At 40.1% G+C, this 19,323-nt stretch overlaps 2 protein-coding genes across 2 annotated transcripts; one reads left to right on the plus strand and one right to left on the minus strand.

Moving 5' to 3' along the window:
* Positions 1 to 3,374: 3,374 nt before the first annotated feature.
* Positions 3,375 to 11,291, minus strand: CCT5 (chaperonin containing TCP1 subunit 5). Its single transcript, XM_088528911.1, has 11 exons — positions 11,145 to 11,291; positions 10,503 to 10,563; positions 10,250 to 10,414; positions 9,611 to 9,809; positions 7,821 to 8,013; positions 6,849 to 6,998; positions 6,368 to 6,487; positions 5,760 to 5,945; positions 4,975 to 5,112; positions 4,527 to 4,707; positions 3,375 to 3,662 (listed from the first exon to the last, which is right to left on the minus strand). The coding sequence occupies exons 1-11, from the start codon at positions 11,247 to 11,249 to the stop codon at positions 3,535 to 3,537; spliced, it is 1,626 nt and encodes a 541-aa protein (XP_088385037.1). The 5' UTR covers positions 11,250 to 11,291; the 3' UTR covers positions 3,375 to 3,534.
* A 672-nt stretch (positions 11,292 to 11,963) lies between these two features.
* On the plus strand, positions 11,964 to 18,300 carry ATPSCKMT (ATP synthase c subunit lysine N-methyltransferase). The gene is made up of 4 exons (XM_010221083.2): positions 11,964 to 12,215; positions 13,944 to 14,081; positions 15,249 to 15,299; positions 18,089 to 18,300. The coding sequence occupies exons 1-4, from the start codon at positions 11,964 to 11,966 to the stop codon at positions 18,257 to 18,259; spliced, it is 612 nt and encodes a 203-aa protein (XP_010219385.2). The 3' UTR covers positions 18,260 to 18,300.
* Positions 18,301 to 19,323: the final 1,023 nt, after the last annotated feature.

Here is a 19,323-nt window from a genome sequence, read left to right on the forward strand (position 1 = left end):
CAGGAGACCCAGTATAACACGGTGACCGGCTCCCAACAGCTGGGGGAAGAAACTTGTGCAGATGGAGATACTCACGCGTGTGCCTCAGGGAGGAGGATCCCAGGATCAATCTCTTCCAGGGAAAGTGCTAAGCTGTACCCTCTAATTTTTACAATTTAGCAAACTCTCTCTCTTGTATCACAGAAATGACTTGTTTACAAAATAAACACTGTCAGTCCGTTTAATTGGCTCTTTAACATGGTGAGAAATGTTCCCTGGCAGAGAGCTCCTGGGAAAGCCTCCAAGAGTTGAAATGGAGAGGAGCTTTAAGTGGAGAGGACAAACAAGGCTAGTCTGCTAGGAACCAAACCTCCCCACTGCATCATCTGCCCGTGGATGATGATAGGAGTTTGGGGCTGCGTACTAACCCTTCCCACAGCCAGTAGAGCGGTAGTTTTTGTCTCATATGGCCAGGTTGAAGAAGGAAATGTTCCCAACTTGTTCTCTATGGGAAAATGGGTGAAGCCAGTGGTATCCATATCCATTTCTGGCCAGTATCTTGCTGCTGCCCATGGAACAGTTGGCAGTCACAGAGTAAGTGCACGGGGTACTTTCTACCACAGAGGAAACTGCTCCAACAGCACCCTCTTTCCTGTGCAGTTTTAGCATAAAGAAATATAGCCCTGACAGGTCCTGGAGCCAGTCAGTTTTGTTTACATATGTCTGGATCTACGTATCCAAAGCTCTAGGTAACTTCATATCATGGATAGAGTCAGCAGACTTGCAATACTTGGCAAGGCTTCTCGACTGTTCCATACTAAGGCCCTATGTGGTTTTGCCTGTAACTTTGTCAAACTGAATCATTCAGCCAAAAACATTCACGTTATGATGTGTCTTCACCAAGGAAAACACAGTCAAAAAAGATCATCCCAAAAAGATCAGCTTGTCCTAAGCATAGAAAAAAATGACTTACATTGAAGATCACCAGTCTGTGTAGAAACAATCATGTCAGTTCACAGCTCTGCATAACCCTGTTCTGAAAAGCTCTACTCCAGCCTGATTCTGCCAAATCCCTAGGGCTTGCCCAAAGCCCGAACACCAGCCCAGCGTGACAGGCACCTGGTGGCTGCTGTGGGCTGGGCATGCGCAAGAGGGACCGAGAGGAACCCGCGTCCTGCACTCCCAGCAACATCCTGTCCTGCACCTGCGGACACGAGCTGTGTCAGTACCGAGGAACAAGCCAGCTGGCTTGAAGAAACAGAGGTGGGAGAGGGGAAGAAGATGAGGCTCAGAAACTCAGCATGAGAGGCTGGGACGGATGGGAAACTGAGGCCAGAAAAAACAGGCTGGTAACAGCAGGCTGGACAAGTGCCCATGACTAGCCTAAGTGTCCTGAGAAGAGGTGAGAAAGTGGGAGCAAGAGAGCATACACAATCAGTTAGGAAATCAGGTCAAATAACAGAGCTCGAGAGGTAAATTAGGATGTGCTCTGGTCATGCCGATACACGTGTGCCTTACCAGTGATGCTAAGAAAGATCTGCTGGCCCTTTTCAGGTGGCTTGAAGAAGGAGGCAGATGGAGGCTCCTATGACAAGTGGATGTTGCCCTCCAGTGGTGAACTTTGCATTTGGAAGGGACCGGTGCAACTCCCTCAACAGGTACAACCCCTAGGCAAGGCTTTTGAGCTTTCTAACAGTACAGAGATGCGCACCAACCCCACACTTAGTTTGAATACCTGTGTTTATCTCCAACAAATTATTCATTAGGGAAGTATATCTGCTCCCTTTTGTTTGACATTTTGTTTGCACTGGTTTCATTAATTTGGTTTAATAGTTGCTGCTGCTCGTTACAGGCTGTGGTGAAACTAATTTACCTGCCAACTTGATTATTGACAGTAATGCAGCAGTGCCAAAAAATAACTCATAAAACCAAACCAACCAAAAAAAAAACCCCATTTCATTTTCTTAGGGTTTTGTCAAAGCTCTACCATCCAGTTTCAAGCTTTTCATACTAAGGGTTAGTTGAAGATTAAAAAAAGCATTTAACATACAGACCGTAAAAACATTATTTTCATAAGCCAGGTTGGTAAAACACATTATTTCCTAATTCAAGCGACCTGTCCCATGTTCTAAAAGCCTTTAAGTTATGCAGAAGTTTGTAATTCAAACATGCCTCTAAATGTGCCTTGCTCAGAGACTACCAGCAACATGCTGAAGACCTTGGCAGGAGGGAGAATGATCCAGTTTTTACACTGAGTGCAAACATTGTATTTTGGTAAAATCTAAAAATCACACAGAATTTGTACGGTACAATCACAGTTTTTCCCCCTCTCCCCACCATCAATTACAGTGTTTTTTATGCAGTGTTTTTTTATGCAGAGTCCTACCAGAATAGCTACTGCACCTGCAGAGCAGCACAGCAGCTGGCTAGCCCTCCACATTTTTTCTTGGCATCTCCTGTTTTAAGTGAGTTATGTTTTTTCAGCATGTTAAAAAGCAACCTGAGGGAAACGGTTAATAAGTGAAGCTTTAAAACAGATTTGGCATTACATGTGATGACATGCAATTCAAACAGAGGGTGGGATGCTATTAATGAATTACTGCAGTTAAACTGCTCTGTGGAAATTCTGGTTATAGCTTTTTTCCTTTTCCTTCTATTGATCTAAGCAAGCAAATGGTTCTACATGAACCACTGCTCTATTCACAGTTACAATCATTAATCAGTTCAGGATTTGCCCTTTGAGCAGCACATAAATAAAGCTATTGTAGGAAAAGGCAAAGAAAAAGAAAGAAATGCCTAAGCTAAGGGTAATTACAGTTTGCCATGTTATTAAAAAATAACTAAAATATCTCGGGAAGGTCTTTGGAACTTTTTTCCTAGGACACAATTCAGAAAACTTTCTGCCTAAGCCCACCTAAGTGTCCAGTGACTTGACACATAACTATTCACCTGCTTCTTTCTGATGTGGTGTTCTTAGGTGCCACTATTGAATTGGTGGTAAACACTGCAAATAACTCACAGTTATGAACACCTTGCACTTCACGCAATTTTGTGAAGTGCTTTAAAGCAGGCCTGAAGTACAAGGCCTCTGTTCGGTCAGCACAAAAAACTTTCAGTTTACTCTTGAAAACCAATAAGAAATTAGAAGCACAAAATATGGGTACTAATAAATCATATTTACACTTCATACTTGTCAGTATGCAGGAATTACTGAAGGCTACTGTAATTTTCCACTTCCGTTACTGAAAATTTGCAGACCTCTTCAAATTAACACCTATGGGATTTGCTCCCAAGCAGTTAGAGTCAGCTGCAGGAGCAAAGGGCTTATGATATTGTTTCCTATGATTACACACATCCATTTAAGAAAATATGCAATGATACTTCTTAAACAAGTCTTGGTACCACAAGTGCTGAATTGTGTTTTATTTCCAACAATTATTCAGTACAGTATCTGAAACAAAAAGTGTCAAAAATAAATAGCTGAAGATGAAGCATCAGAATCCTGCTGTCTTCGCTACTGCTGTGAACTCCTTAATGTTTCTTGTTTTTCAACCTTCACTCTTCAGATTCTCCTGGTCTACGGATATCATCAATCTTCAGGATCATTCTAACAACTTGAGTAGCCAGGGAAATCTGCTGTTTCTTACCAATCAGGGTTTCTATAACATGTTGCTGCTTCATATCTGCCAAAGGGAAGAAAAAGAATTAGGCATTCCCCTCAAAAAGATAACATTCACCTGACAGTCACTGTCAGGTCATTGTCACTGAAAGAACATATTCAAATTAATAGTCTTTACCACGACTGTTGGACAAAAATTTGGAAAAATTAAGAGTTCAGGGTTTTGGTAAGAGCCCAGATGCACTACATTAAGAAAATAAATTTCTTCCCAACTAAATCCTTCCCCATGGTCCCCCTTCTTTTTTTTATTCCTGTATTCATTTTTAGACATCAGTTTCTATATAGAAATACTGAAGGTACCCTAAAGGCACAGTGACCACTGGAGAAGTGAGAGTACAAAGTTGCACGAAAGCACAAACACCTAACAAAAGACTTATAAATTTACATAAATGCAATGCCTTTTAATATGTTCCAAAACTTTCTATCTTTGTGGAAAAAAAAAAAAACATGGCAAATTTATTTCCAGATGAAAACGGAAGTTTTCATATACTGATTTCTTAATCTGTAACATAGTTATTATAGGTTCCAGACTAGCTGGAACTTCCAAATTGGATCACTAAAATTGATGTATTTAAAATACACCCACATATTATCTCAAGGAAAATAATTAGTGAGTAGTTTTTACTCCTGCATCAAAAGGTCAGCAATATCTTCAGCTAATCTTGCAACCAAAAGTAGTATTCATGTAATTTTATTTCTTCACCTGTGAGGCATGCAAGCGTTCTCCTTCCATACCCTCTTCCCCAGGCATTTATTATGACAAGGGGCAAAAACTCATGGTTAAAAAAAGTTAAAAAGGAAAAATAGTATTCTATTTTTTGAGGGAAAAAAACCCTGTTACAAGTTCTCACGCCACTCTGCTTCTTACCATTTGTTCCTTTCTGCAAACAGTCGATGCCGAGAGCAGGATTATTTTCTTTCACTTGCCTAGCCCGCACTTCTGTCATAGTCTGTATGGGATTCATACCGCTGTTCTCCGACAGTGCCATGGGAATTACTTCCAGGGCATCCGCAAAGGCTCTCATGGCATACTGTTCCAAAGAGGGACACTGGGAAAACAAAGCAAACAGCTATTACTACAACGTTAGTAAATGCAGATTTTTACACTAGTCGCAGAACTGTCTGCATGATACACAGACTTCTTCTGGGAAATACGTACCTCAGCTTCCAAAATATATTTTAACCAAACAGACAAGCCAAGCTTTAGCACTGGCTATCAGTGGATGCCAGAAAATTCCTTAAGTATTCACTTTTTGAGAGCTTTTTAAGCAGCACTTAATTTAAATTACAGAAAGTTGTAAAGCTTTCCTTCTTACCTTGTCTGCTGCCTCGCTGACAGCCAAAGCACAAGAGATCTCGGCGGCACCGCCACCGTACACAATCCGATTATCACGAACGAGGTTGCGGATTACACACAGAGCATCGTGAAGGGAGCGTTTGGCTTCTTCTATGATCTTCAATCACAAAAAAGCAGATACTTTACAAGATACACAGGTGAAGCCTATCAAAATTTATTTGCTAATGCAGAAGTAGCAACTGCAACTTAATGAACAAATCTCTTAGCAGGCGTAGGCTATGTTGTATCAAAATGCTAGATACAAGCAGCACACAAAAGATATGCATCTTTTCAGTGCAATTTATTGCATCTATGGATTGAAAAATTTATGTTAGTTCCTGTAGTTTCAATTTTGCATTCAGGCTGGACTTTGTGTCAGCTCCCAAATATAATAAAAGTAGAAGCATTTAAAAAGTTACAATAATCTCTTAAAGAAATAATTTGCACTCCCAAACCTCCTCAAATTAGGGAATATGTTCCTTGCTTCCTAAGCTTTTCACTCACAATAGGACTTGTTTTAAATATAACCTAATAGTACAACCAAGAACCAAATATGTATATTGGCATTCAAATGGTCTTATTCTGGGTTTTGTCTTTTTTAATAGACTAAATCAGAAAATTAGGTTTTAACATTTATATACGGCAATTATGTCACACACGTAATCAGGCAAAATCACTAATGTGTCGAGCAAGCCTTCCGCCCTTCCGTAAGAAGGGCAAATGAGACCATCCACAGATAAAATGGCAATAAATCAAGTATCTCACCATTTTATTTCCTCCTCTAATGAAAATGGTCACGGCTCTTGAGTTCTGGCACTGTTCAATGACCAGCATTTTATCCTTTGTGGTTCCGAAGGAGATCTCCCTGACAATCCCAGCAAAACCCAGCTTCTCTGCCGTGAGTTCACAGAAGCGAGGAACGATGCGCCCACCAGTTGCAATGGCAATCAACTAAGATCAAACAATCATCAGTTATCTTGAGAAGACTTTTCCCTCATGTTTTATAACAGTTAAAACTAGCAAAAGGGGATTTATCATATGCCTACTCCGAAAGTTTATTTTCTCATCACTTCAGACAAAGTATTTCAGGTGATTCATTGTTTCTGGGGATCAAAGAGCAAGATTAAGAGGAAAAACATTCCTAGTCACAAAGAACTTACATGCAAACATGCACTGACTACAATTAAAGATCTCAGTATCATTTTTCAAAGTTCTTTCACAGGCCCCCCAATGACTTTTTCCTCCTGTATTAATCATACACATACAATTAGGCATTTCCCCCCGCCCCCTCAAAAGTCTGAAATGTTTAAGCAATACAGCTTATTAACAAGATTTTGTACTCGTTCCTCATATATTTAAGAGATTTTACTTACTTCTATTTCAGGTCCACCAACCCAACGAACAGCAGGCAGCTCATTCTGAAGCAGCAGGTGATTTGCCTCATCATCAAAACCCCACTGGCAAATAGCAAGGTTTGCACCAGTGTCTTTTATCTGAAAGCAGTAAACAACATCAATCTTCTGACCAAATCTTACAGCAAAAATTAGAGGAAAAAAACAACAAACAAACAAACAAACAAAAAAACCCCACACAACTCAATGGTTTTAAGTCTCCTTATTTTCCTCAAAACACAATTCCTTGAAAAAGAGCTGTCTGGTATACAGAGAGACAGAACTGAATTCCAAGCTAATTACTTTAGCTTAATTTTCATTCATAGCCTTAAAACTACTGAGAAACGTGTTGCCAATCAATGGAATTATCTGCTCATTTGCAGAATAAATAAAATTATGATGCAGTTTTGTGTAAAAGCTAGGAAAACAACAGAAAACAGAAGAATCCTCCTAAAGACTCTACCTGTTTCACCATCTCTTCAAACTTCTCCTTTTCGTATTTCTGCAGTGCCTTGTAATCTTCCACCGAGGTTACATCAAGCTTATGCTTGGTTTTAGGCTTAGGTGGTTCAAATGGACAAGTAAGGATTGCAATTTTAGCATCTTTAAGTTCCTAAGCATAAAATAAAGAGAGAGTTGAATTCTGACTCAAGTAACACACTTCCTTCTTGTACTTGAACAGAATGATGACATGTATTAAAAAAGTAGCAATAGGAGGAACCTCGAAGATCCTTTCACAGATACTAAAATGAGACTAACTAGATCCATGTAATTCTCTCACAAGCTGCTGCCATTTAACGCACATAGAATCATAGAAACATAAACCCCTCTCAAGATGCTGTCTAAGTGTGTAACAACCTTCACCCACTTGTTCCTTTTTTTTAAGCACCAAACCTACAATGGCTTTCCCCTCCCTACTCACAGTGACCATGGAGAGCATTATGTGCTTGCCCTCTTTACAACTACTTTTTAATGTATTTAAAGATTGGTATTTTCATCAAGTCTTCCTTTATAGGATGAAGAATGTCAACTATTAAATAATATTTTAGACTTGCAGAAATTCTCATCCTGAACTCACATGTAACAGCTGATACACGTACAGTAGGTGCTTAACACAGCTCATCACATTTTATTCTGCAGATGACTATTTGTTTCACTACAGAACTCTGCACTTGTCCTCACTTAAATACACAAGAGTACTTCACATTTTCTGAAGACTACTTGAATTCTACCTAAATTATTTGCCTTGGTCCCTCCAAGGCAAACAATTTAATGTCTTTCTCCCTGCCCCCTCTCGAGAAAACTGAATGAGAAAAACAAAACAAAACATAAAACATAAACAAACCACATTGTGTTTAAATGCAGGGACAGTATTTGAAGTGATGTATTTCAAGACCATCTTGTTTAAACCATTACGGACACACACATCACTCACTTTGGGCATCTGTGGATGACTGAAGTCTTTATCCACGATCACTCCTTTAACCAACTGTGTATCTTCCAGTCTGCCTCCCACTTTGCCTTGTACTTTGATAAGCTCAAAATCAACATCTTTGCGCTCCATGTCTGCTACTGTCAGTACAGCATTTACAGCAATTTCTGCCATTTGTCTGTGACAGCGATTGACTCTAGATTCAAGCACAGCATAATAAAGGTTTGTTACATTTAAAGAGTTCAGGATTAGGGGAAAAAAAGAATATAATTCAAATAGTACTGCACTGAAAAAAAAATATAATTAGAGCTTAAGACTTCCATTCATTGAAAGAGAAGACTGGTTCTGGATTGTTTGTTCCCAGAAGTAAAAGAGATGCTACATATGACAGAACATACAACACACAATTCCTCTACATATTGTTCTTGGACATATTCTAAAGATGTAGATTTGGGACATAAATGATGAGAACTTGCTATTAAGAAACATTCAGGTCATACGAACACTCATGACAGGCGTGCAAAAGAGGCCCCTAAAAAGAGCACTTGCACATATTTTCTGTATTATAAAGCAGCAGCTTTCGCCTTGAGAGGTACCTCACAGATGCTATGAACAGCAAACTGACACACTCTCCTACTACACTTCTGACATACTCTCCTACTACACTTTTCTATATTGATGAAGTAAGAAAAATACTAACTAAATCTGTATCTGCAAAAAATGCTATACCTTGACAGAGGTCAAGCCTGAAACAGTACTATTAAATGCCAACAAAGCCAGTCAACAACTTTCCAGAACTTCTGTACAGGTGACAAGATCAAAAACATACAACGGATTGAGATGCAACAAGGGGAACAGGACAAGAAAGGAAGAGGCAAGGCAAAGATCTGCATTCCCACTGCTACCTCCCTAGACATTTAAATGGCTACCACAAGATGCTAAGCAATCCAAAACTGCGCTTTGCAAAAAGCTATGTACTACAGTAATTAAAACTGGGAGACATCCATCTCTCTCATTTGTTTGTTTACGTTCTCTCATCTTCATGCTATTGCTGACATCCAAGCTCCATCGTATCTGAGAAAACTGTCTGATGCCCAAAGAGCAAGAGACAAAAAACAGTCCCTCCTCCCCAAAAATACTAACTGGAAAATTAGATTGATGCTTATTTAGGGTGCAGCTAGTACACTAGAATTTATCTTGAAAGTACTTTTGTAAAGTCTCCAATACTAGCGATTTATAACACAATACTTACATGGGAACTATACACATTCTGTAAAATAAGATATCGTTATTACAGGATTAGCCAACTAAAAACACGTTCTTAAGGAAGTGCAATTCTAAAGTTAAACTCATCTTGAGTGGCATGGAGTGACTGAGCTACTGGGAAGCTGACTTACTCTACACTGAAAAACAGAACCATAAAACAGAACACTGAGAACAGAAACCAGAGCTTTACACCTGGGGTCAGAATTTATATCTGCATAAAGAAAACAAACAAACAAGCAAGCAAACAACCCAACTTTGCACTTCTTTCAGCTGCATCATCTTTTAAAAAACTGAGTATGCAGTTTTTAGAACTGGGGGTCAACAGATACAACCAAGAGACCAAGAGTCTATTGAAAAACTGGACTAGAAACCAAGTAAATACAAAAGAACATTCAACTCTCATCCCTGTATTATAAATAATTTAATACTCTACCAAAATATCAAGCACATATCAGGATTTCTCCTTTCAATTAAAAGCGTCCATAAGGAAAAAGGTAAAACTCGTTGTGAGTTTCTCATGAGCTTACACTTTGGAGCCTAGAGTTGTCTTTGCTGTCTGGATCAGTGGTTCAGTGTTCTGCGGATCGACTGGAAAGCTGTCGCTGATTTTGTCTAGGTGCTCAATCGCAATGCGAGCCGCCTGTTCGTAACCATCTGCTATTCTGATAGGGTGAATACCGCGATCCAGTAACTGCTCCGCCTGCTCCAGCAGTGCTCCAGCCAGAACTAGAAAACAAAATTTAAAATAATGTTTACTCTCCCATAAATTGAAGCATCATATTTGAGAAATTGAAAAGTAGCCCATCAGATTTTTTTCCTTTTCCCTTCTAGCATTTTTAGAAAGAAGATTCTATTTTACTTTAAAAACAAGCACAAGAGTCAAAGGCAATACCTGAAGAAAGGTAAGCAAAAAAAGTTAAAATCTGAAAGTAGACAAAGGACTCTCAACACAAATTGCAAATGTAACCATATTTTAAAATACAGAAATCATCTTTCTCATTAAAAGGCTCCCAATACAGAAATTGACAAGAATATCAAAGTATTAAATATTTTAAAATATTTTACAGAAAAGCTTTATCTACATCAAACATCAACATCTCCAAAAGCATTTTAAGTAGCTTGATTATGAAACTGGGAAATGAACTAAGTTTAAAATCTTCTCTTACCAACAACTCCCGTAGTTCCATCCCCAATCTCATCATCTTGAGATTTGGACAGCTCCACCATAAGTTTAGCTATCTGGTGATCCACATCCATCATGTTCAGAATAGTAGCACCATCATTTGTCACAGTCACCTCACCATCCTTATCCACCATCATTTTATCCAAACCTAGAAAAAACAAAAGGCAACGGTTAAAGCAAACAAATAAACCCCTGAAAAAATACTGAAAGAGTTATTAACATTATTTCAGGGTTACCATTGGGCCCAAGAGATGTTCTCAGAGTGTTTGCCACTGCCTTTGCTGCCATTATGTGAGACTACAAAAGAAAAAAAATATAATATTGTTAATGCTCCCAAATCATAACACTGGCCTAAGAAAATCATAAAAAAGAGCTAACTCCAGTGTCAGAATTCAATCTGAAACTGTTAAATGCCTAGAACAAATAAATATGAGCATATTGCTTTTATGTCTGGACCACCTCCCATGCCCTTTCTTTGCTTACACAGCTAAAGCTTCCAAAAGAGGAGCAGCTACGAAGATTTCCTGGAGGATTCAAATTAATAGACCCTGACAGCATCAAAAAGGAAAATAAGAAAGACTTAAGAGCTTTGTCTTGTATCTTTATTTTCAGTATTTAAGCCGCACACGTGCACACAGCAAGGGGGCTGACACCGGCACGGCCTCGCCCACTGCCAGCGGGCTTGGTGTGGCCACGGCCTTCTCCCTCCCTCTCTCTCTCTCCCCCAGAGCCCCGTAGAGGGGCGAGGATCACGCGTGGAGCCCCCAGGGGCTCCATTCCCTCCCCACACACGAGGCCCAACGGCTCCGCCGCCATCACAGCGGGACTGCCCCGCCCGTTCTGGCTCCCGGACGCGTCAGCGGCCACCGCCCGCTCACCTTGAGCGCCTCAAGCCCCATGAGGCGCGTCTTGCGCTCCTGGTCCTTAAGGATGAGGAAGGGCCGCCCATACTCATCGAACGCCAAGGTCCCCATAGCCGACATGATGGCTCCCGCCTGCCGCCCTGCCCGCCTGAGCCGCGCCGCGCCCCGTACGCAATGACGCAGAGCGCGCTGACGTAGAGCGCTCCGCGCCTGCGCGGCAAACCCCGCCGTGAAACATGTGGCGCGCGGGACCTATGTGGCGCCCTCGGCAGAGGCTTCTGGAAGCCGCTGGGAGACGCTATTAGGGAGAATACGGGAGGGGGGGGGAAGCGCCCTAGCGGTGGACTCTGCCGCTACAGCGCTAAGCCACCCCCTTGCAGGAGTCCCCCTCCCCCGTGATCAGGTGGTATCGCCCTCCAGTATAAGTACTTCCGGGCCGGACCCCACCGCCCGCTCGCTGTGAGGCCCTTCGCTCGGGAGGCGGGGTGGTCGCTGGGGCCGCGCCTGCGCGGTGCGGGCCGGGCGGGGGGGATGGCGCCCGGCTCGGCGGCCCCTCGGGGAGGTTCGTTGCGGCCGGAGGCGCCTCTGCGAGCGCCGCTCCCGCCTCCTGGGCGGGAGGTGTGAGCAGCACCTGCTTTCTTTATGTTTGGTTGCCGTTGCTGAGTAGCTAAACTGTTTTTCTCCTTACTACCAATGTAGTAACTGCTCCATGATAGCACAGCAATCAGTTCAAAGGGTATGGGCCCTGATGGTTGTGGTGCAGCCTGTTTTGCCTGTTAAACCTCCAGTAAAGCAGCTTGTGTGAGGAAATGTCAATGCTTGTCCGCAGGAGCCATGCGGCAGGCGCCCCAAGGCGACGAGGACACCTCGGCCCGGCGGAGCGCGTGGGGGCTGCTCGCGGCCGGTGGCCTCGGCGCCAGCCTGCTGGCCCTGCACGCCGTGGTGACGCCCTTCGTGATGCCCGCGCTGAGGAGGGTCTGCCTGCCCTTCGTCCCCGCCACCTCGGCCCAGATCGAAAACGTCCTCGAGATGCTGCGGGGCAGGAGAGGCCCTCTGGTTGACATTGGTAGCGGCGATGGCCGTATTGTAAGTTATGGGGATTGTAATCCCTCAGAAAAGGGGTGAGTGCCCTGGGAATGATTTGTATAAGGTATTATATAAAACCCATGGGCTTGCCCTTTGGCCGGAGGCATCCATGCAGCATGCTTTCACTTAAGAAGTAATAGCGCCTGAAGAGACATAGCTGCAATATGTAAGGCTGTGAGTTTAAACAGCTTGAAACAGGGTAGGAGGCAGCAGAGCTGCAAACTTCTGGCACTGCTGCCCTATGTTTGTTATATAAAGTGACAGTAGAATAAGGGAGTGAGGAACCAGCAATAAGTAGCAAAACAAAATTCATTGTATTCTTAAAGCTATACTTGTTACCGTCTGTGTGCTTTGGCCATGCTGCTGTCTGCCTCATTTTAAAATAAGTGAGAATAACTTCAAAGTGGAATGATACCCACTAGAGGTGGGGAGAGGCTTCCATACCGGGGAAATGAGCATATCCATATGGTGTCTAGCTGAAGGATGCTCTAACTTAAGGGTGATCATGTAGGGGAGAAAGTTTTGCTGCACTCAGATGTTTTCAGTATTACAGCAGTTGTTTCTCAGTGTCAGTTTTTATGCAGAAATACTGAGGTTTTTATTTTCACAAGGTAAGCAAGCTATTCTGTTCTTGTGCTCAGAACTTACTGGGGAAGCCCTGGATGTAAATTAGATTAAAAAAACAATAGGGAATCATGAGAGAAAAGGTGATGACAGGCAAAGTGATACTGCCCTTTCAGGATGTTGTCAAACTCCTGTCAAAACTGCTGGTGAGGGACAGTTGCGATGAATGGACTCTTCTCTGTAGGTGTCATATTTCATGTAGAGCTTTTTAACCATCTGCTTTTTGTCAGTTTTAGCAACAAGGGGTGCAGTAAGTGAGCTTTTGGTAGGAGCTGCTAAGATATTTTTTTGCATGTTAGTGTTGCCCATGTTTCGTGTGAATTGAGTCAACTGTTCAAGGAGTCAACTGGAAGGAGTTGTGCTTAAGTAGAAACAATAGAAAAGTATTCATATAGGACATCAGAAACGTCAGCTTTCTTATCTACTTTGCATTCTGACTTTTACCTGATCCACCTAATTTTGATCAGGTAGTGATTTTATATGTGGGTGACTAAGGGGAGATTGAATTCTGCTCTGAAAGCCAGGTGCCTGGAATTCCATGCAATGATACTTGGAATTCCCTTGGAGCATTTTTCCTTAAATTAAGTAGAGCTTCTGCACTCATACTTTCAAATATTTAGCACTCTCTCAAGTAAAATTTGTAAATAAATATGGCCATATGTTTGTTTCCAAACATAGTAAAAATGCTAGATTCTTCTAGTATATTTACAGTTTTATATTATTCTATTTCGGAGACAATCCCGATCATGTACACGTGCCAGGATCTTAATTTAAATGGGTGTATTTGAGAATCTTACATAATTTTGAATTAAAAAGGTAATTGAAATCATATGAAGTGTAGCATTAGAAGAAAGCTATATTGTGAGTTATATTTGTTTTTATATTGGTCAACCATTTACCTTCATATTTTTTTATTAGTAGGTCATTCTTGTGATACAGAGGTCTTAAATGCTTACCTGCTAGTGCAACTGAAATAAGTCAGATGCCCTGATTTTGAACATTGAACATTTCTGTCTGTGCCTTGGTATTGTTGAGACTAACATATTCCAGCACTTTTTCTCTTCCTGAATGAAATTTCCTTTTTTTTTTTTTTTTTTTTTGTAGGTGATAGCTGCTGCAAAAAGGGGATTTAAAGCTGTTGGTTATGAATTAAATCCCTGGTTGGTCTGGTACTCCAGATACCGTGCCTGGAGGGATGGGGTGCATCAGAATGCCAAATTTTATATTTCAGACTTATGGAAGGTAGGTGGTGGAATGCATAAGAATGAATGAATTTGGGATGTCTGAGAAGACTTTCTTGTAATTTGGAAATAATTCTTTGAAACAGCTAGAGTGCTTTCATCCACCAGATGTTTCCTTGGGCTTCAAGTGCCCAAGTCCACAGCAACTGGACTCAACAGCATAATAGGCAGCTTTGCTGGTTTTATGCTTCCATGTGGCATGTGCTGTCCTTAGAGATGTCTCTGAATGATAAAGGCTGCTCCTTCAGCCTTTTGTCTAGTGGATAACGTGGATTGCTGTAATATCAGCTTCATTGAAAGCTGGTTAGTTGAAGTCTTAACAAGACTCTGTTCACCTAACATGAAAATTCATTGCCTTGTTTGGCACTTCATTAGGTGTGTGTTCTTTTGCAACTGTGAAACTCTTGATTTTTGAGCACTGCTTTAAGATCATGACTGCATATGTAACTGATTTTTTTGGCATGTTTGAACATTTGAATCAGAATTGCTCTTTTTTAGTTAGTTACTTATTTTTCTGCTGTGTTTATGCCTGCCTTTCCCCTGCTAGTCATATGGAAGTGTCTTTTTTGTTGTTTTTGCTTTATGACATTTTGTCATGGTCAAAGTGGATACAAGAAACTTGGTGGGGGAAGCATGAATGTACTGTTGTTCATTGTTCTGTACTGTTGTTCATTATCTTTGTTCAGAAGCAAACATGGAAAACCTCTGAGCAAAATAGGGAGAATCCAGCTTTTGGAACGCCTAAGGAAGTTTTACATCTAGCCAGCACTTAACAAGACAATGCCTTAATCTTAAAACATTTCTCACTTTAACATATATAGGAGTTATAAAAGAAAATTACCTACATGGGTTTATTTATGACTCTTGAATTATGTCTGTGTATCCGAATTGATTTTTTGCATGTGTGCTACTGAAATTCATGCTGAATTCTTGACTAGTTAGAAGATTTCTGCATTCTGAGCAATGTGGGCTGTCTGGTGTAGGGAAACTTGCATCTGATTTTTAAATGTGATGTGAATGTGAATCGGGAATCTCCTTTCTTGTTTTTAGCCTAAAAACCAAGGATTAGGTTGAAACGAATGTAACCAAAGGCATTGAGGAAAAGAATGGTACCAACTCTTCCAGTTATATATGATAATTTTCGTTAAGACTTATACTTTTTTTGTAGGTATCTTTTTCCCATTACACAAATGTTGTAATTTTTGGGGTACCTCAAATGGTAAGTTTTAATATTTTTTGTTGTCTAATAATTTTAATACTAAGACAACCACTGTTAGACTGATTTTAAAAATGAATCAACTTAGAGAATGTCAAAGGTAGTTAGTACTAATATTTTGCTACATAGTTGGCATATTAGCAAGAATGCAAGAGCTGTTATGCTAGCTGTGCTGTAGGTATTCCCTGAGCTGAGTATGATCTGTTCTTAGCTTGGAGTTTGAAGAGGAGATGATCTCATTTTTGGAGCTGCTATCTCTGTGATACTGTCTAGAAACATGGACTACTTGACTGCCTGATTTTGACAAGGCTACAGTGTCTCTGAAGCAAATAATTGGAGGGCAGTTGTTGTACCCTTGCTGTATTGAGTGGTATCAGACTTGCTGAGTGGTTCATTTGGTGATCAAGACAGGAAATTTGCAGTCAGAAATTCTCCAGTGTACTGAGGGCAGGAGTGCAGATGAAGAAAGACACTCCAGTAAAGCAGAAATAAGTAGTCTGGGAAAATGTGAGCAAGCTTAGTAGGCATTTTGTGCTAACTTAAAGTTAGTAGACTGAAGCAGGGTAAATTAATAACCAGTAACTTGATATGAGTAAATGAGTTTAGGTTCTTAGATCTTTCTGGTTAGAAAACAAAAACAAAAAGCCCCACTGACTTAAATTTAGTAGACCCAAGCATACGAACTGCGTTAAGTAAGACTTAAGTTTGCTCTTTAAATTTCCCTTGGAAGTTGTGGGTGCTTAGCTTCCGAAGTGACTAAATTGATTTTCAAGAAACTAATGCATTTTTCTCTTTTATTGAGCACAGTAGATCTATTTATTTAATAATACTAATCTGGTTTGATGTTGTCACACTGTTCTCTTATTTCACATCCAAGGTTAGCTTATAGGGTTTGGATTTACTGATCTTCAGAGAAGGCTGCAGGACCTGTCCTTGCAAGCATCTGGGGGTGGTGGGTTTGAGTTGTTGAAGAGAATTTTGTTGTTATGGGCAGGATCACCAGGTGTGGATATTTGTAACTTCTATTGTATTTTAACTGTATAAGTACTGTACAAAAGGTGTACATTTTTTTAGTGAACATTAAAAAGTCAGATTAAAAAGCATAACAATTGTTAAAAAATTTAGATTAAGACCTCTGACTTTAGTTCAAGGATACCATTTCTCTTGGCTGAACTGTTAACAAACTTTTCTAATTTGCACTAACATAGACATGACATGACATGTGTTCATAATTATTTATTAAAAATTAGACTAAGTCCATGTTTGTGAACTGTATCAATTTCCATAACAACTTAGTCCTTTCTTATCTAATACCGGAGGGGTTCTGTTCTGTGGTCTCTGAGATACTGAAATGGCCCTATTTTTCTAGTTTAGTTAAGGTACAGTAGCAAAAATATTTAAAAGCATTTGCTGTATCGACTAAATCAGAGCACAGGATACTTAGATTGTGTATGTGTTCAGATGCAACTCTTGCATGTTAGATGTACGAATATCATATTCTTACAATAGTTCAATGTAAACTTATATTTAATGGTGGTGGTAGGGCACTTTATGAAAGGAACACTCTGCATGTATGTGATAGTGGAAGCTATGTCTAGCCGTTAGAAATATGTTTGTGGGTTTTTTCATTCAGTTATATTTTCCTGCTATGATATATATATTTTTAAGTTACACTGTTCTCATGACTTCAACTATATTTGTAAGTAATTGCTCATCTTTCATATTTAAGTTGTTCCTTTCATATCTAAGTTATATCTGTTTAATATATGTGATACTAAAGCAAGTAGATTTTAATGTGTATTAGGACCTTGATGCCATATTTACTCCTTGTGGAATAAAAGGAATAGATGCACACTGATCTACTTGAGCACAGTATCAGTCTTTTCTAAAGAATGAAAGTAGATAAAATCTATTGAGCTTAATTTTTCAGAACTTCTTGCTGTTTGGAGTTGGAAAGAAATTCCTTTGAAATTGAGATACATTAATATATATATATATATATTTTCACTTAATGTGTACCAAAATTTCCAAAGTATTTTTTGGAGATGGAGCATCTGACTTGGACAGGGTGTTACTCAGCCCTGGCAGGTAAATGATACTTCTGTTGTTTTTTCCATCTGCTTAACTCCTGTAAATGGAGGCAATCTAGGCCGAGTGGGTCCTCAGCCAAGCAGAGCTGCGCAGTAGCACATGCTGTTGGCCCACTACTGCTGCAGTGACTTATGTTAGCAGAGTGGAGCCAGCAAAGCTCAAATGCTGTTGCATGAACTTCTTTGTTTGCCAGGCACCAGTTTGCCTGGGTTTGAACAAAAGAAATCCTGAACATAAGAAATCCTGAGTCTTCTGAGATCTGCTGTGCCATAAACTGGATGTCACGAGAGACATTGGTCTTTTGAATATGACACGGTGGTTCAGGTGTATTGCAGTGTAATTAAAGTACTAATTCATGGGGCTAAAGTCTTTATAAAGAAAGAATCCTAGTATGGAAAATTGTGAATTGGAACTTGCAAAAGCTTTCCTTCTATTTAACTGAGGGATTATCTACAATTCTAGATGCATTTTTTAAAACTTAGAGTTAACAATTTCACAGTTCAGAGTAAAGCAACTATTTTCAAACTTGAGATATTCTTTGTCAATGCAGTAGGCTAGAGTATATTATCATGAAAATTGCCCTAAAATTATTTTTAAAAATTCTTCAGACTTTGGACTTGTCTTGTACACTTGAATTAGAATCTAAAGAGAATTCTTCTGTGTTGTGCTGCTTCTGAAAGCCTTTGGTTTTTGCTCCACAGATGCCACAGTTGGAGAAGAAGCTGGAAGAAGAACTTCAGCATAATGCCAGAGTTATTGCCTGTCGTTTTCCTTTCCCTTGCTGGATCCCAGATCATACTACTGGAGAGGGAATAGACACTGTGTGGGCCTATGATTTGAAAACCTCAATGGGTGTGAAACAGAATGCTTAGAAATGCCACCAAGGACAGAATTCTAGGCATCTTAATTTATTTTGTACTGAAATTCTGAGCTTTGAGTTTATCTCTTAGAAGATGAGATTGATGTAATTGGTGAATATGTTCTGTATATTCTGGAGTTATAAAGTAACACTGAAGTGTCTTATTGAAAAAAGAGAAAAGTAGAGCTGAATCATATTGTTAGCAAAAACTCTCAGAATGTTTTATAGACATCGAGAACTTCAGTATTGAAGATGAGCTAATGAAGTCACTAGTAAGTGGAGCATATATGAGTTACCATGTTCTACTTGACTTACTGAAAAATACATATTCTTTCTGGTCCTACTTAGCATTCATTATTAGGGACTGAGTGATGGGCAAGTAGCTCCTTAAATGAGCAGTGGCTCCCAAACATCTTTACCAGTTATGCTAGATGAGTTTAATGCTGCGCTTATCTGGCCAAGAGCTATTTATATCAAATAATGAACTGAATGTGATGGTAGCACTGATGACTTACACTTCAGCTTCGAATATTTGCATTTTAAAGGTCTGTTTGACACAGCAAACAAAACTAGTCCTTTTTTAGCACAGGAGCTGTCCATTTATGTTAATGTATTTTTATTTAACTTGCAATGTGAAGACAAAGCTCCAAAAATGAGCTCTTAAGAACTTTTACTGTTATGAGCCTTTACAAATGACTAAGATTTTTCTTAATGTCTCTGATTCAGAAAAGGGCTTCAGAAGTCACCTACAGGTCATGACTTGGGTCATTACTCTGAGAATGTCATTACTCTGGTTTGATCAAACCTTCAGTAAAGTATTTGTGAAAGTTGCTTGCTTGGTTGTGTCATGAAGGCCTCTGGTTCAGGAGCCATTTGGTCTGGCTGGCTTGCTTAAATCTGATTAGATTTAGTCTAAATGAGTCCAATTTACTGTGAGATTGTCAAAGAGGCCCTCAGTCAAGGTTTGCCCCTCCTTTCCCCATGCGCCAACTTTTCTAAGCTGTATGATCCGGTGAGATCTCATAAACTTAAGGCATCAGTGCGTGGCTTCTGTGGAAGGGATGCTAGTTCTTCCTA

The sequence above is a fragment of the Tinamus guttatus genome, unplaced genomic scaffold, assembly GCF_059628265.1.
Source record: "Tinamus guttatus ecotype Peru unplaced genomic scaffold, ASM5962826v1 Tinamus_guttatus_pri_ptg000315l, whole genome shotgun sequence".
NCBI lineage: Eukaryota > Metazoa > Chordata > Aves > Tinamiformes > Tinamidae > Tinamus > Tinamus guttatus.

Excerpts from the sequence above, each read along its gene's own strand:
- ATPSCKMT (XM_010221083.2), top strand. The coding sequence starts at position 11,964 with ATGCGGCAGGCGCCCCAAGGCGACGAGGACACCTCGGCCCGGCGGAGC. Across the intron at positions 12,216-13,943 it reads GTAGCGGCGATGGCCGTATT|GTGATAGCTGCTGCAAAAAG; the intron begins GTAAGTTATGGG and ends TTTTTTTTGTAG. Across the intron at positions 15,300-18,088 it reads TTTTTGGGGTACCTCAAATG|ATGCCACAGTTGGAGAAGAA; the intron begins GTAAGTTTTAAT and ends TTTGCTCCACAG.
- CCT5 (XM_088528911.1), bottom strand. The coding sequence starts at position 11,249 with ATGTCGGCTATGGGGACCTTGGCGTTCGATGAGTATGGGCGGCCCTTC. Across the intron at positions 5,946-6,367 it reads TTGGTGGACCTGAAATAGAA|TTGATTGCCATTGCAACTGG; the intron begins GTAAGTAAAATC and ends GTTTGATCTTAG. Across the intron at positions 3,663-4,526 it reads TTTGCAGAAAGGAACAAATG|ATATGAAGCAGCAACATGTT; the intron begins GTAAGAAGCAGA and ends TCCCTTTGGCAG.